Source organism: Genypterus blacodes, unplaced genomic scaffold, assembly GCF_046128005.1.
Source record: "Genypterus blacodes isolate CSIRO-AG114 ecotype Tasmania unplaced genomic scaffold, CSIRO-AGI_Gbla_v1 ptg000052l_1, whole genome shotgun sequence".
In the NCBI taxonomy this organism is placed as follows: Eukaryota; Metazoa; Chordata; class Actinopteri; order Ophidiiformes; family Ophidiidae; genus Genypterus; species Genypterus blacodes.
Window position 1 is genome coordinate 438815 of NW_027466864.1, and position 18612 is coordinate 457426.

At 41.0% G+C, this 18612-nt stretch overlaps 1 protein-coding gene across 1 annotated transcript in view; it reads right to left on the minus strand.

The window, feature by feature from the left end:
- Window positions 1-18612, minus strand: part of LOC143000923 (CUB and sushi domain-containing protein 3-like) — a 194137-nt gene that overhangs the window by 146235 nt on the left and 29290 nt on the right. Inside the window, exons 3-4 of the mRNA XM_076150408.1 lie at window positions 15900-16012; window positions 9856-10050 (exon numbers count right to left, since the gene is read on the minus strand). Coding sequence (XP_076006523.1) covers window positions 9856-10050; window positions 15900-16012 — 308 coding nt within the window. The remainder of the gene's footprint in view (window positions 1-9855; window positions 10051-15899; window positions 16013-18612) is intronic.

Genomic DNA, 18612 nt, shown 5'->3' on the forward strand with positions numbered 1-18612 from the left:
CAATGTCAAACCTAGAGTTAAGTGGTTGGCTACAATTGATGGTACACTCACTCCGCCACCATTTTTGTCAATATGGTTTCTATGTGGAAGAAATATACTAAAGAAAGTGCGTGTAGTTTTTTCCCCTCTTCTGCTGCACCTCCCGTCTTCTCTCCTTCCTCCATCTGAGAGCTGCTAATGCATCACTGTGCCCTCTGAGCCTCCACGTTAGCGGGGACAAACAAATGGTGATAAACAGGGCTAAGAATGCTGGGAAATTGTATATTTTTTTCATTGTGGGCAGCATTGCACGTCCGTTGAATGTTAATGCACTCGCATGTAACAGTGGCTCACTCTCTTTCACTCCATTTCTCCCCCCTCGCCCCCGTCCCCCTAATATATCTCCATCTCTCTCTCTCTCTCTCTCTCTCTCCCTTCCTCTCTTCTGAGACCTCTCACATCTTTCAACTAATACTCACCAGCCTCCCCTGAATCGCTGTATCCCTCCCCTCCCCCCAGAGGACTCTAATGATGGCAGGGCTTTCACAGTTTTCACATCATTTAAGACTAATATGTGACACTCAGTTGTGCCAGCTGAAACCTTTGATGGCTCAGCACTGCACTCAGGGCTGTCAGAGCTGCCAGGCACCGGCATGAAAAGCCTTCGTCTGAACATTCCCGTATGCTGCATTACACGATCGGTCAAGGAACGAGGTGGCGGATGTATGAAATTCAAAAGGAGATAAAGAAGAAAGTGGGGAAAGTCTGGAAGGCGCGAGCTGGTAGCATGATCCAAACCCGTGACACATTAGCAGGAGCGTAGCAATCGATCAAAGAGTGAGGGCAGAGAGGGGAAATTGATACTTTGTGAGACATCAGTGAGGTCTCAAAGTATGTGATGTAGAAAGCGTCAGTGACAAAGGTACCGCTGATCTCTGAGAGAAATTAAGAAATTTGCTGCATATTTTTCCATTTTACAGCATTAATTTCACAAACAAATGTCAGGATTATCAGAAAATCGTGTGTGGGGGAGCGGAGAATCTTATTACTCACAGAGCAAACAGTGAATCCACACCTGCTGCTGAAACACATTCAGAGACTCAAGTCACAACAAGCCCCCTACACAAACTGCGTGCATTAATATGTGAGTGAAATGCAATTGGTGACGTGTTAATTGCAACAAAATACAGGTGTGAAGAAATCATTGTTTTGTTTCATTTCACTTTATTTAAAAGTTGATACAAGCAATGATGAAACTATTAAAAAGGCAAAAGAGTGGGAAATAACAGAACTTAACATTTTGCTACTCTTTATTTCATCATTTTCATATTAAATGCCGGGGGAGTAAAATAAAGATTCTTCTATGCATATTTTTAGTTTTATGGATAGATATAAAATGTGTATAAGTTGTGGTTAATTATATGTAAATAAAAACATTGCTGGAAAATTGCAATAAAATCTGACCTTAGTTTTTAATGTGATTTTCATTGCCAAAAAAAAATTGGGGAAATTCTGGGCAGACTATAAGTACAATTTCTGAGTAACTTTCAAAAGTCCTCACAATGAATAATGACACTAAGATGATTCATATTGTGATATATTAATCTACTAGTGCTACAATAAACGTCAAGCAAGGTAGGTTCATGTTTCACTGCTGTCAGCCAGTTTGGTGAGACTGCAATTTAGTCCAAAACACGGCTGATGATGTGCCTTTGTTCCCATATCTTCAGTCCTTTCACTCACATTTGTCACAGTCCATTATTACAAACAAGAAAGCAGCTCAGCCTACTCAACTCTAATTGTACAGTACATATGCATGTCCTTAAATGGACTTTAAGATCACAGAACACAATTGTGCACTCACTTATGAATTCAAACTTTGACAATGGTAATCATGTGGAATCTAATATGAAGGTTTAACTCTACTTTCTTGATTAGAAAGTGCCTATCCAGTTGAAAACCCTGACACATTCCACTCACATTTTTTAAACTAAACTAAAATATAAATTCTTTATTCTCTATCCAAGTTTAATATGTCTTCTATTTTCAATCATCAAGCTTTTTGTTTATAATGACTGTTGGAGTGGTTGCTGTGTTTGAACCATTTATTTTCTCTCAGCTTTTATCACGGTGGATAGTGGAGAAAGCAATGTTCTTTGGCATAACAACTTTGACTTGGAACGGTGCCCTCATCAAAGAGAAGTTGGCCCAAAGAGATTCTTTGAATTAATATATTTTCAAATAAATGCCAACAGAAAAATGAATGACACATATCTGACGCAAAAACATCCCAATGTAGGGTGAAGCAGGAAATAGTAATTAGAACATTCAATGTACACTGTAGACCAAAATAATATTAATCTGTGTAATACACAGAATTTTCATGTTGGCCTGTGCCAATTTTGCAGAAAGCTGCAAATTTATTGAGAAAAACAAAAATGAAACTGCTCATCTGGCCTAAAATCAGCTCAAGCTCAAGGACGTGAGAAAAGAATAATCAACTAACAACGCAAAACAACTGCAAAACACACACAAAATCACAGCACAGCTCATCAGTAGGTTCCTTAGAGAATCCAGAGTGTGCATACCTCTGCCAAGTCTGCATAATCCTCTGAACCTGGAGTGAAAAAAAAGTTTTTGAAAATATCCAAATATGGCCTTGAAACACTCCGGCTTTGTTCACTTTCTCATGAAGAGTGAATGATGGCGCCATCTAATGCACCAAGTGATGTAGAAAAATAACAAGCATATAGCTCATAAATGACTTACATGCATTTGTAAGTGTAGAACATAAGGACACCCAGGAACTCATGGGAAGTAAACATATGCATCACATTAATAATCAATATGTAACAAAGGAACCCATGATTAATGCATGACTTAACATGACACACACAGCAATGGTGTCGTCTCTTGTGCATATTTTATGCTTGTAATCATTGGCGTGTAGAATATGTTATCTGTCCCAAAGAAGGTCAAGTGCCGACTCCCATGATGTTCTTACCGTGACGTGACAACTGCCAAGGGTATTGCATTATATAAAAGAAAAACACTGCAAGAGATCGTAAATATCCAACTCCAAAGACCAAACACATCTTTCACATCTAAAAATCAAAACATGACGAGGCAAAATTTTGTATGGTGATGCAAGAAACATGAAACGCGAGTTGTCGGGTTCTAAACACACCGGGGTTCAGTAACCAGGGACTGATTGCTGATTGTGTTGGTAGTGTTTTGTCAGACTGTTCAATATGTGGTTGGCATAAATTCACTATCAACAATGTGATATTGATTACAAGTGCAGTGCCACATAAAAGATATAATTGTGAAACCTCCGATTCCCGACTACAGGTATTTATGATGCATTGATATCATCATATTCATAGGTTGGAGTTTCCAATCTAAAGAATGAGATGAGGCTTTATTGATCCCTGTGGGAGGGGGGGGGGGGGAGGCACACACAGATTAATGCTCGCAGCTGCTGAAATTTTGTCAATTCGTAATTGTCCAATATCTGTTGAAAAGTCTGACATTAAATGGATTACAATCTGGAGCAAAGTAGCTTTCAGCGCCAGGCAATAAATACTAGAAACCGCTTTACAACCAAACAAGAACATTATGCTTCATACTGTAAGCTGAGAGAAACTTATATATGATGAAGAATCACTAAAGCTGTTACACAAACAATGGCCTCTCTTTTCCCAGCTCTTCTTCTGATTCCCTTTGCTTTTTAATTGTAACAATACCTCTTTTTCAGTAGTGCCTTGTCTCTAGGGGTCAGTATATGATCCCTGTAGGGACATCATACAAGGAAACATCATAATCAATCAAGAATTTAGTCCCGGCAGGTATATAAAAATATGTTTAGTTCGGTTATGTTGGGACAGCAGGTAGAAACTACAGGCTGTCACGCAATATTGATGGTCTGGGTGGGACAACAACGCACAGAGGACAGACATCATCATAAAAAAAGGGCACAATGAAGAAACATTCCCCTCAAACCATAAACAATAGTGACAGCCATTTTATATCACTCAGATCTTTTTGTGCACCAAAATAGAATGCTAATAGCTCTTTTGTTATTTTATGGTGAAGAAATGGCCACCTATCAAAACAGAACATTGCTCAACTGGTGGTGGTCCATGGGTACACACACACACACATTTTGTTGCCTGTATGTAATCCTCTATCCTGTTCTCTAATTTTGTGCTATTGATTAATTGCCAGCAGCACAGAGTTTCCTTGAGGGTGTGAGAGAATTTCTCGACAATCCCATTTAATCATAATAACCTCACTTATATCTCATTAATGTGTCTACAGTTGCAGTGAATTAAATTGCATTAAGAAAATTAGATTTTTGGGAGCATCTAATTATGGAGCAGAAGCAGTGAGACATGTGACAGGTAGCCGTCTCCCCGCCTGGGAAGCTGCTCTATGAGCCGCAAAGGAACAAATCACAGGTTGAGAGTTTTAAGTGGCTTAAACTTCATAATGCCCCATGAATTCCATATATTAACACATAAACCGCTGCACTGTGTTTCCCCTCAGATGTATGGCAGCATCTGAGGTAGGCTCATAGTTTGCCTATGAGCTTTAACAGCACAAAGGAGCCAGTGAATGCTGGCCGATGCGTTTCGTAGTGAATCATTAGAGCATGCTCTGGATTTAAAGACGGAGAAGGATCTGTCTGTTTTTAAATGGTTGTGAGGATTAGAACTGCTTTAGCTGAGCTCATTTACATCCCCAGCATCAGCAATCTAATGCTACTTGAGGAAGGATTAAGCCTCTTCCTCTTCCTCCTTGACTTTGATCAGATATACAACACTTGTCTTTCTGCTTAGAAATAGTCACCGCAAGGTTAAAACGGAAGGAAATGAAGTACAATATTCTACGTTACCTGAGGTCTTTCCTTTGTAAAAACCCCCATGTTCATAAAGAAGAAGAATATATAACGTACGACCCACATTCACTAAAGTAAGTCATTTTAAACTATCATAGTGATGTGTAATGATGAATCTCTATAGCTGGTTACCAGTAAAGAGATGCAAATCACAATGCATCATCCAAAAACACAGATTTTGAGGGAACATTTTGTAACCATCGGTCAATGACAGCAGGTGTTTGAATGCATTATGACAGAAGATAAATACTATTAAATGTAATAACAGTATGGCACCACAGAGCCAATTTCATAATGCTAGATAAGGATGAAGGATTAGGTCATTTATAAATAACCTAATTATCCTCACATCATGATATTATTCCTCTGAATTCAATGAGTATGGAATATGGAGTATATCATCCTCCCGCATGTAATCTAAATATTTCAGGCAGTAGCTTGGTGAGGCAATTGATCTACTTTCCCTTCATCAGTTCCATTACCTCACTTTCTAACAAGGGAAGATGACTTTGCACTGCCTGGAAAAATGTCACCAGGGGCAAGTGGGCTTGTCAAATTTTTATTCTGAATTTGTGAAGAAAATGTTTTAACAATGCAGAGGGTGTGCTTAGTCCAGTCATATAAGCCGACATAGAAAACAAGTGAGGAAAAAAGGTTTTTCTGCAGCCTATTTTTCATGTTGTTGAACAGAGGCTGGCAGCAGGGATGACAGTGTATCGATACACCGTATTCTCATGTTACCACACTGCCCCTGCTCGCTGTCTTGCCGCCTGCTCTAATGAATGTCCAGAGACTATTTAGACTAGAGGAATCAAAAGAGGCTCATGGGAAAGGACAGGAGCTACTCATGATTAGAATAGCCATTAATTCTCCATCTCCCTGCCTTTCTGTTTTCCAGTCTATCCTTGTCTCTATTTTTCATCTGTCAAATTTTCCATCCCTACATCTCCATCTTTGGTTCCAGCTTACTTCTTTGTCTTTTTCTGTCAACCTTCCAGGCCCTCCTCCTAACGGAGTAAGAAAATGACAATCTGAATGGGTCACTGGTAGTGCTGAAACTAGTCGATGAATCATTACTGCTTTTTCACAAACAATCATGGCATATGCTGGTCCCAAAGCCATCAATTTACAGTTTTGTTTTTGCATTTCACTTCACTGTAAATGTGTTATATAACAGTTCACTCTGACAAAACAGAGTGAGCATGAATTAATTTATGTAGCCACAAATGTAAATATTACCAATGGCTTCTAGCCCTCTCAAACATGTAAACTGTTTCTCTATGTGACTAATAAGACTGTAGGTTAGTGCACTGACTTCTCATGACAGCAAAAAAGAAAACAATTCTACTAATTTACACCTCATCAGTTCTGTTATACTGTATCGGGATATAATGTACAATTAGTGTATACAAGTGTATTTAATGATGGGAGCAGCAGGTTCGGACTTTGTATGGACTGCAGTGACCAGGGATTAACCTGTGACAGCAGACTGGTGCGAAAGTGTCAAACACACGTTGATCATGGCTCCACTATCCTGCTTCACACACTCTGTTTGATATTGGTGCATTTCTCTCCTCTCGCTTTCCTTCTCTCTCACACATGCAGACCTCCCATGTTGGAGAGGGGACGTTTAAGAGAACTTGGAGGAAGATGAAAGAAAGAGACAGTGATTAAGGGATGTAACTGGTTGAGAAGCTGACGTGTTGAGAGACGGTAAGAGGCAGAGGAGGAAGGATTGGAGAGCAATGTGGTGTTGCTGTACTGCGTTTGGTGTGAAACGATTGGTGAGGAACTGAAAGGGCAGCGTCTCTGAGGAAATAAGACCAAAGGACCATCTGCGTACACAGTTTACAGTTGAGAGAATGTCTCAAGCAGTGCCCAGGGCTGAAAAGAGGTGATGCTTCTGGCCTGAGGCAATAGAGGCCAACACCATCCGTAATGGAAAATAACCCTCAATCTGCAGCTTTTTGCCTCCTCCAAGCTTTCAATTCATCAAACATATGCTGATCCATTTTTGCTGTGCTTCGCACTATAGAAGAAGTTGGCCGGAGCAAAGTTACTCTGCCGGCTTGTTGATTGCTTGGGATTGTGCTGTACATTAAGATGGGAGGCAGAGATGTTTGACTGCTCTCATTATAGCCTCTCTTCCAGTTGGATGACTCAGCACATCTCCGCTTGGGGCTACTAGTTGCCAGGATCAACACTTACCAATCTTCCACTTAAATCTTCCACTGGTCTACATAGCATCTGATAACCCATATCTTCTGTTATATTCTGACAGAATGAAAATAATTGAAATTCAATGTGCTTAAAAGTCACACAGCGTCAATGCTAAATCAAGTAACAAAGTGAAAAGGTTGCGGGAGTAACAGGAGACAGCATGTGGCAGCGTGTGGCAGCGAGGTCCGTGAGGCGGCGTGGAGAGTAAACCTCAATCCCTGAGACCTTCACAAAGATCACATCACACTAGCACTGCTGCTACCACTGAGACGTCCCACTGACAAAACCAAAACAATGCTGCTTCCAACAGAGCCAGAGAAAATCGTTCCCACTAACCACATACTGTATATCTGCACTGCAAGGAAACACAAAAGAAGAACGTCGATCATTTACAAGGCTGAAGACAGGCAGGAGGCGAAACACCAAACCACAACTGACAAGTGAGTATTGGACCTATGGTAAAATTCATCGAATGATGATGGTATGTAGATATTAATCGTAATATTTGTTCATATAATATGCGGTATTGTGCTTTATTTGGGAACAATCTGAGCCCTTAAAGTAATTCATGTATTTAAATGTCTGTGGTTTATTAGTATATTAGGTAGATAAAGGCTTGCTAAGAATGGTAGTATCAATGTTTCCCAGGCTAAACCAGTAGAATGACTACAGTGGTATTAAAGGTGTGGACAAGGAGTGAGACGGCATACCAAAACCATGAGAAAAGGTGTCGACGAATTCTCTGTGTTGGGGAAGTTCAATGGTCAAAGAAATATTTAAAAACTCCTTTAACACCTCACCTTACAGATTCCAAGTGTGAATAATAATCCACCAATAAAAGCATTAGAAAAATATATATAAATATATATTACATAAGCGATGGTGACTTATTTAAAACTTCTTCAGACAAAAACTGAAAAAGTGCAAAATGCTGATCTGCATTAACACCACGCCATCAAAAGGAAACCACATCTGCTTGTCAGTCTGCTTGTCGCTCAGTGTAGCCGACTTCATCATAAATGCAAACGGCGAAAACTGTCAACAAGCGACAACATGTTTCCACATCTGTAAGAGCGGATTATACATCATAATAGATTCTATCTACACAGGGCAGAGGATAAACAGCATGGCATGAAGAGAGCTAGTCAGCCATTCATCATCCAGCTGTCAGGAAGAAACAATCTTTAAAGCTTCTTCCTAACCCTCTTTCTGGTGGTTGAGCAAAAGTAAAAGTGCTCAAAGATAGAAATCACATTTTGTGATTCATTTATAGTGTCAAGTTTTCTATGTGCAGGAAAAGAGGACAAAACACAAAGCATTTTGAGGCAGACCAAGGGTCAGAAATTTACATAAAAGACTCCACAAGCATATCTAAATTCTGCCATCCTACCTTGGCTCTTCCTATCTGATAGTGTCTGTTGTGATGGTACTCAGCGGACACTGAAAACTGAGTTAAGATTTGTTTTGTAGTGAGTGTCTTATAGTCAAGTCAGGTTAACTTTATTTGTATAGCCCAATATCACACACAATGCCTCAAAGGGTTTACAGGCCCACAACATGAGGAAAATTCCTGTCCCTGCCTCAAAACTCTCTAGGAAGAGGAGGAAAACCTTAATGTATGAGGAAAAAAGGGAAGACATCTCGAGAGAGAGGCAATTCCATAGGAATCCTGTGGGATTATACAAAGGTACAATAAAGTGTTTGACTGGCGCGATATTGTAATTCTGAAACATTGTCGAGTGATGCAATGTGGTAGGAGCAGGAAAAGGATTTGGTGTGTTTGCAGAGAGAAGAACCAGGATCAACACATTTCAAGCAACTGAACGTGCTATTAAAGATGTATTGCCACTCAGTGGTAGCCTCCTCAGTTCCGAGTCAGACTGTGGGAGTCGTGTGACCAAAAAGAAGTAATTTGGCCTGAGGTGTGAATGACTTTCAGGGAATCCTGCAGGCCACTGACTCAGAACAGCGGGATGAGCGGAGGAATATCATCAAGCATAAACGGCAAGAGCAGTTGCTCCGACTGCTGCCGTTACATGGATGACTGAGAACATTCAAAGACATAGGGATCCAAAGGATTCATTTATGATACATTTTTGTTAATTACCACCCACAAAGTCTTTTAGGGCATTAAAGAAATATTTACTTTGACATTCCCCCATCAAATCTAGCCGATATCTGTAGCGGTGTGTTGCCAGGGACTGCATATTTGATGAAAAGTCACAATTCTCATAGCACAAGTGCAAAACCACTTGCTCACAACATACATATTTAATCTGCTTGTTCTACAGGATAATGATTTTTCCATTAACCTTTGGAACCACTAACGCCCTCATCAGGATGTTAAGAATCAGAGGGGTTTTTTTTATGTCTTTAACGTGATTAAAAACGTTACATTACATGGTGCATTAATTTCGATAGTTCTGGTGCAGAGTTGAGCCACACTTCACTGCTTGCGTGGCAGGGAGCAGTCCACCAATCATTCAGCCTATCAAACTGTCAATCACCACAAAGCAATTAACATTAAGCGTTTTAAGGGAATCAAATAGCAAGAGGTTAAAACAAACTAATCAGCTACCTTATTTAAATTTCTTGGGGGGGGAACTCGGCACAGATAACATCAAGAATTCTCAATTAAAACAAAAGGCCCCCTAAAGAAACATTACACAGATGGTAGAAAAGAGTGGGTTGAAGCTAATTGAAGGCAGCAATCGATGATCAAGAACTCGTTTAAAGTGGAGAAAAAGAGGCCTCACCTCTGCAGATTGGCACAGGGAAGTCCCACACCGACACACCAGCAGCGTTGGTGACACAGGTGAGCAATGAATGTCCGTCCAGGATATAGCCAGTGATGCAGCGATAGCGGATCTTGTCCCCTACGTTGAACTGGGTCCCATTCAGTATGCCCTTAGGTGGAACTCCTGGGTTTCCACACGAGCTGCTTCTCAGCTCTGTCAAAGGGAAAAGAGAGGGAAGGCACCGTGGGTTAGAGTGTTGATTTGGATTCATGTTTAACTGTGGATTGCATTCATGTATAAAAACCTATATCATTCCTGCTTTGAACTCAGAAGTGCAAATTCACTTTCAATTCCAGTGATTTGGGAAAACATACAGATGGAAAATACCCAAGCTGAGAAAACAAAATGTTAATTTTGTTATACACAAAAAAACACTAGATACAACTCGGTAAATCTAATGTGAAGTGTGTTATCCTGTTAAGACAAATATAAACTATCCTCCTGTCCTCAACATTGTGACTGATCATGCAATCAGGACAATGATTATTTCTGAAACGTGCCATCTGTGTTTTTCCTGCTAATTATTCTTACTGGCAAGCCAAGAAGCCACCTTTAAGACCAAGATAAACTGTGTTTTTGTGTGCAATTGATAGAGACGAATGGGTAAAAGGATAGATATCCAGATAAATGAATGCGTTTGAGGCACTGATGAGGAAGTTGATTTCACTGACGCACCAAACTGTCGAGTTGAATTTTCTCATGTTAACTTTCAGGAGTCGTTTTTAAAATCCAATTACTGAGCCACTTTACATGGCAGATGCTCGTAGATAGATACAGATGCCTCATATGTTGATCTCTGATGAATGCAATCTCCAGCAGCAACTGCCAGCTATTTCTTTTTTTTTTCAGGAGATAAATTATCAGACAGGAGGAGATACGAATCAAGAGCATGTGTGATCAATTTTTCAATCAACTATAGACAAATTATTAACCAATACACATTTGAATACTATTTAAAAGCAGGCAAGATATCCTTATCCTCTAAGGACAGACCACAGAGATGCAGTGAGCCTATGAAAAAGAACTGAATTCACATTTTCTACATTTATAGCAAACGTATTAGTCTGACATGCCAGGGAATGTTACATGATTATGACTGAACCAAATGTAAAATTGAATAATATAAAACAATCCTACAGGCAGTATTTTAGTGTTGATAGTGAAGCTGTCAGGAGGTGAGGCGGAGCAACGAACGTTACATCTTGGTTCTATGGCTTTTCCTTACATTTAAAATAGAATGGATGTTTTCATGCTGATGTAACCCATGTTGTTGCATTGCAGGCGTGCATTTCTGCATAGCCCAGCAACAAACACGCACAACACACCCAGCAAACGTCTCTCCGTGGGACTTCCCAGAGAGACTGTGAAATTTTAATTTATTTGTTTCAAACTATTGCAGAGCTCAATAAAGTGTCACTGAGCAAATCAAAGAGGATCTCTTAATATCTCCAGCCCGGCCGCAACAACTGGCAGTTTGATATTCAGCACACTGCCGAGTATCACGGTTCGGGATTAGTGCCGCTATCCAATATTAGAGAGAAAAGACTATTAATTTTACCATGTTTACTTGCTATAGCAGAAGGGGGAAAAAAAACAGACCCAGCATGCAGTAAGACAGAGCACACGCATATCTGCCACGCCTTCGTGTGTTTCTGAGCTCGTTCCTCCTACGGCTCCTCATTAATTTGCGGACATCTAGTCAGCGGAGCAAAAAGTTTTTGTTTTTTTTGTGTACCACTGCAGAAATTTCCGACCAGATTTCAATCAGTGTTTTTACCATTAAACAGCTCAACGTACTGTTTCTTTGGTACATTCCCGTCCTTAGTACTTAAACAGCTACAATCAACATCCGCACAGACATCCTAATCCAGTCTGCAAGATCGGTATCGGGGAGCCAATGAAGGTTCAAAGGCCTTGATTTGAATGCTAATGATGTGTAAAGCCGCAGTAATTTCCAATCGTTTTCATCACCTGTCGTTCTCCGAGTATACATGCAGTCAAAAAGCCAAACTGTGCACTGTGGGGAAAAAACTCAAACATTCCGATCATTTAGCAGACGCTTTTATCCAAAGCGACTTCCAATAAGTGCGTTCAACATAGGTAGATAAAAGAACAATAGGTAGATCAAACAACAAGCAGCGTTACAAACAAGTAGATCACAGAGCGGCTCAACATTTTTCAGGCTTTGATTTACACTTAACCCCTGATTTACCTACTGCCTTCGATACCATTCAATTCAAAGTATCTAAAACACCAATAGTAGGATTGAATGCATGTTCCTAGATGATCATGTGCATGGCATATTAGATTTACAGATTTACTTTCTCTACACGAAGTGAAATCATTACATTTCAAACAATGTCAGGAAACATTATCAGTCATTCTTTGGCATAATTATTACTTTGTGACAGTTTTGCTGGAGAGCAATGTTTGGCGAAACAAAAGATCTGCTCTCGCAAGCAAATGTTTTCAGAAACTAACCCCAGGTCACTAATTAAAAAGTAATGGCTGCGTCCCAGCTGTAATTATACCAGCACTGACTCAATGCCCTTTGGTGTATGGAAAGTCATACCTAATGACTCAGACAGACAGCCACTTGAATTAATGCGCATGATATGTTTCAGATATATGAAACAGTTGGTTTATATAAGGCCTCTCATTTGAGTCAATCTAATTGTCTTTTGCGCAAACTGCAGCCAACTTGATGCCTTTGAATGTGGAAGTGAGAACAGCCAGGGCACTTAACATTGAATCAGGCATTCTACTTTTATGAGGCTTGGAAGAATCCCCAAAAGAAATCAAGTGTTTTAGATACAGTGCTCACTCTGAGGTAAAGAGGAGGACCCGGACGAAATTGTTGATATAACTCAACCTTGAGAAAACAGCTGCTCTTTGACATTAAGGGAGAAGTGCTAAAATCTTTGACATCCTGTACAAACTTTACAAGCAGCAAAATGGATGTGAATAATGCAGAGGGGGGACTTTGAACACCGTAAAGCATCGCCCGTCTCCAAGCCTGATTAAAAAACAATGCATATGGTGCTCAACATCCCAATAGACTGCAAATGCATTTATGATGCCAGAGACAAACAAATCCAAACAACATTAATATGATGCTCGAGTGTGCACGCATCCACAGCCCATCTGTAATATCAAATGAGGTTAGAACAGGAACACACTTTATAACTTGAAAGAAAAAAATGTTAACAGCATTGGAGAGCGTTGAATAAAGTGATCAGATTCTATCATAGCACGTGTGTGTGGTATTTACCTGCTGTTCACATTCATCCACAGCAGATGTATGGATTTAGATCATCACAGTGGTAACAAATGTGATATGTGAGCTAGTAAATGAGGCAGTTGGGCACACAATTTCTCCTGGGCCGAGTTATTTATTTCGCCTGTATATCTAATGACTCGGTGGCCCTTTGAAGAGGATGGAAGTTGCAGACGGAGTAGCAGTGTGTGCGAGCCCACAGGCAGCACGCATCCCCCGGAGGAGCCGCCTGCGTTGACTGCCTGTCTGCCCGACTGCCTTTCCCAGCTGCTTTGCTGCCTGGCTGCTGATCTGACTGGCTGGCTTTTCATGCGGAAGGGGGGAAAGAATATTGACTGAATCCGTGTGAGATCACTAGGCAAAGCAGCCGGTAAACAACAGATGTGCATTTATGCGCGCACGAACACACACCGTCTCCATTTCTCCCCATTTCAGTGGACAAGCTGCAATGCCAGACAGGGACAAATGAAATGATTTGGATCGAAAAGATGAAATGATGTTTGGTGGATAAGATGTCACTCAAAGGGTTTTTCAGAGAAATGGCACCAAGGCAGGTTTGAGATAGACGTGGCTATGTTTGTTTTGCAAATATACAACCTTCAACAAAGGGCATGCAGATAGGATTACCCTCAGCTCGGGACATGCACACCACGCTCCTGCAGCCTATCTCTATCCTGTGGAAACTACAGCACAACTGGCCATTATTTGGCTATCTTGTAGAAAAGCCTCATATCTCTGTGGTTTTATAAATGCGGCTTGACCCTTAAAGGTCATGCTGGAAATGTTCAGTTGCAGCTTCACCCCTATACAGTGGCAAGAGTGCAGGGTGGAATGCAATAATCACTGATAACATCGATTTGGAGGTTTGTACACCAGAATATTTGACAATAGATTGACAGGCCTTCCAGAAATGAGATTCCATCCGGCCATGTCCTTCACCGTGTCCTTCCTGTGCATGCAGATTCAAATCCACTTAATTGCAGCCATGATTCAATCATCTTGGAAAGTCCACAAGCATCACACATTTTCAGTCATAAGAATGAGCTGCACATACATATTCATGTGTAACATGTAGCTTAGCATATCAGCCTAACAAGGAAGAACGATACACAGCAGTGTCAGTGTGTTACAGAGGTTTGCACACGAATACATTATGCTTCAGTACATGGAGGATTTGCAATGCAGATATTCCATGTACTTATACGTCAGTCATAGGGGTTTGTGATTGGAAAATTTAAATTTAGGATAACATTTTGCGGGGCTGAAAATGGAGCTGAGGATGACGATGCTGATGGTGGTGAAGATGGGGATGATGTGCACTGCAGCGTTGACTATATTGAGTTACATAGATTACTGCAACCACAACAGGTAACAAGGGTCACAACACTGAATACCTTACCTGTTAACAGCAGGACATTTCCTTCATTTAGGATTTAGGATGCAATATGTAGGCAATGCATTAATCTGAAAAAGAAATCTAAGGATTGTGGGTAGGCAGCAGGAAAAACCTGGAACCAAGCCCGACAGTGCAGTGATGATGTTTAACTGTGCAGTTTTAAATCACTTATATTGTGAGGGTGTACTGCGCACAAAAGTGCAACTATCAGCCAATAAATGAAAGTAAAGCTGGAATGTTATTGTCTTCATTAGAAAATCTTCCCAGCTGTCTGGAACACTCTTTAGTATGGAGGATTGGGATATAGCTTTGCCCCGTGTGTCACAAAATGTGATTAACACCCAAATCAGTATGAAATCATATTGAAGATTATGCAGCACCTTTGGATATGGAGCGAGGAAGAACAAGGTCTAAATCAAGCAAGCTGGCCACCGCCGCAACGGGAGACAAGGGCGGAGAGAGTGAGAGAGGCCAAGCGAGAGAGAGGGAAAGTGAAAGTGAAAGAGGGAGAGCGTGCAAATGGCCAGATGGAGAGGGGAGAGGTCTGTGACTGGCCAGGTCCGGGGCTGATGGAGGGGTGGAAGGGGATAGAATAGGAAATGAAGGGGGAGCGAGGCTAGAGAGCGACAGTGAGGGAATAGTCCAGACAATAGACGGAATTTAAGTGTGGATGTGAATGGTGGGAGAAAAGAAGAGCCGAACAGGGGGGGGAGAAAAAAGATGGGATGAGTGGAAGAGGAATTTAGAAAGGGAGACAAATGACAAAAAACTTGAGCAACACAGGAGAGGAGAGAGGAATAAAGACGGAGTGGTGATTGGGTCCAGGTGAAGGAGCAGCGGGGGGGAAAGGCGTTGGGGGAGAAAGAGATGTCACAGAAGGATAGTTCATATTTAGACAGCTCCCTGCTGCACTCAACACAGATAACTCGGCTCATCCATTAGTTGAACTAATTCCCATCACCATCTGCCGTGCAATTTCACGCGCACCTCTGGAGTCGCAGAAAAGGTTCAGCACTTTGGGGGAAAGGATGTTGATTTGGAAAATATGAGATTAATTTGCTTAATTGAGGCACATAATGTTTCCATAACTCAAACTGTGAGAGTCCCAGAGGAAATCAGGTGGCGTGAGTGTGATCATGGATTCCTCTCTTAAGAATAGATGCCGTCTAAATCTCCTGGCTAATAGGTTTTTGTCGTAAAACATGATGATGAGGAAGTTTTCTGTGGCAAGAATTCCCAGACAAATGCTAAATTCTGTTCTACATTTCACATGAAAGCATTTTTAATAAGATCACACAGGAGGAACAAAGACAGTGATGCTTTTCTTACCTTCATAGGATGCCTTAAATCCATGAGCGCTTACTGCAAAGTCGCTGGTAAGCCTCAGTGAAAAAATTGAACCAGAACTGGTAACAGGCGGAGGGATGGTAAATCCTGTTAACCTGGGGATGAGAAAGAAAGAGATATCAATACAAAAAGGCCTGTGTTTTACATGTACAAGATTACAGTACAACAAAATGCATCATGTGGTCACAGCGCAGACTATTCTTCAAAGAATCAGTGTTCTCTCGATTCACAACAGACACCGCTTCGTGCTGACAGGAAACATCACTGCTTGGATCTATTGGAGACGTCTCCAAAGTGTTGTAAGCTTAGAATCTAAAGGGCTTATATTTGTATTTCATGAATGTTTTTTTTACATTTTCTTTGGGGTTCAATTTTTCAAACATTTGCAATTGTTTAATGTGCTGTAAACATCAATCAAAATCTGCTCTACCCTGACAAAACACCACCGGGCACACTGAGTGAAAACGTGATCGCTCCCCGCTCTGTTCTAATATCAAAGCTGTGACATGGTAGATGCTGGCCTTGTTGAATTGTGTGTCACAATTGCCCATTACCACTACTTGACCTATTTCCCCTCGAGTGTCTCACAACCACATAGTCAGTTATATTTATGTGAAACTTGATTCTTGGAATAAAGTAAGCAAGTGCAAACTACTGTCCCTGAAGGAGGTTTACATATTAAGCCCAGGAGCTCACAAAAATGCTTTGTGGTGATCAGGTTTTGTAGCTTAGTCTAGTGTCAAGTGTCTAATTTACCTCATATTTGAACTGAAATGGGGGTCAGATGTGAAGGAGGAAGCAGGTGGCACTCAGCAATGATTGCATTCAGTATAGATGTGTGCTTCAGTGGCGGCTTGGTTCCAACAGTTTCTAAAAAAAATGAATTTATCACCGTGGCAGGGGTTATCTGGATCTGCTGGCTGGCGCTGTTTTGAACAAATCCGTCGCCTGAATGCTTTATTAGTAATGTTGTCACATCTATTATTATCATTAATTATAATCATTTCTGCTGTGGGATACTTTGAAAATAACACTCTGTTGCCTTTGTTCTGCAATATCTCATATTTGTAATAATTTGTTTATCTCTGTCTCGGTTATATGTCACAATGATGGGATGCTATCTCATCATTATAGCATCAGAAAGGATATGACTGTGGGAAGACCTCAAACCTCAGAACAGCGGTGAGTTTGTATTCTGTAGCACTTTGTTCCCAATAAAACAGAGCCGCACTGAGAATTGTGATGCAATTTATCCGCCAATAACATCGCAGTTACTATACAATCCACACCCAAGCGGGCACCTTTGCAATTGTTGGATGGATGTTTGGAGGCTGACAGCTGCATTGTAACAGACTGCTTCATTGCTGCATTTCAAACTAGGTGCAGATCCAAACAAATCCATTTGGTTTCATGACGTCGTAAACAAGATGTGTTGCTGACCCTTCCTCAGCAGCAGCTGCTGACGCTCTATCGACCTTCCCCTCCTCTAAGCCTGCCTGTGCATGGCGGAAGGAACCTGTGCATGCAACCGTCTGGTTTTCTATTGCTGTCTTGTTTTCTATTGCTAGTTATGGTGCAGTTTGTCTCGCCGTGACTGAGCCTCTGCGTAACAATAAGCCAGGTGAATGATGTCTATAGCAGGCCTAATGTGAAAAAACAGAAATTCCCTCTGTGACAGCAGGGAAGAGGGTGCTGTATTTACAGCTTCAATACAGTTTCCAATTACAGCACGGTGAACTGTGCTGTTCCTTGCAGTAAATAATTACCCACTGTGGTGAGTACTGCACAGCATGCCAAGATACAGCTAAAAGTCAATTGCCACCTGGCGCAATTTTGGATACATTAAAAGCTTTTTCTCACACACACACAAGTTCACAACAGTATGTCCAGTTGACATTATCACAGAAAAAAAATATTATGAGTGAAGGCATGACTGGATTTAGACCAAAAACACCAACTAAGAGGAGAAGGAAGGAGGTAAGGTGTGAAAACTTGTGCCATTTTCTCTTCATTAAAGGCCCTTTCACTTTAATACTTAGGAAGAGTGCAACGGGAGGCAGAGTGCTGTGCTAACCAAGTGGCAAAATTCATGATAAGGAGGAGGAAGGGAGCACACACACAAGAAGAGAGTGTGGGTACACAAAATCCAGAATTTTGGGCAATTTTACGCTGGTAGAGGGGAAACTGTTTGGAAATTATTCTACCTGTTTCTGCATTCTTCATCTGGTAATATTTTAATGCTTGATTTATATTATCAGGCGAAATGAAAAGCTGCACGGACCCAGAGACAGAATGAACACCAATGCAATCTGACTGGTGCATGTGTTCACAACACTTCTAGTGAAAAGTCAGGCAGGAACCTCCTGGCCTCCTCTATTTTCTACTGCCACGCTAGAAACCCTCTCTCAGTGCCACTCCAATTGGAGAACAGAGGGGTGGAAGGTTAGCAGAGCCATTTCCATGTGGGAGTTAAGTATTTCCAATGAATCACAGTTTGATATCAAGCTATGTAGTCTGTAGATGTGCCCTCCTTACCAAAACTCTGGGGAGAGCAATCCATGGGGAATCTAATTATTGGCTGAATAGAACACAAAAGAACAGAAAAATCAGTGGTTGTGGAGTTTGCGCTCAGAGGTCGATGGCATCCACAAGGATGAGTGCAAAGCAGTTCCACAATAATATTAAAAGCCCTGTC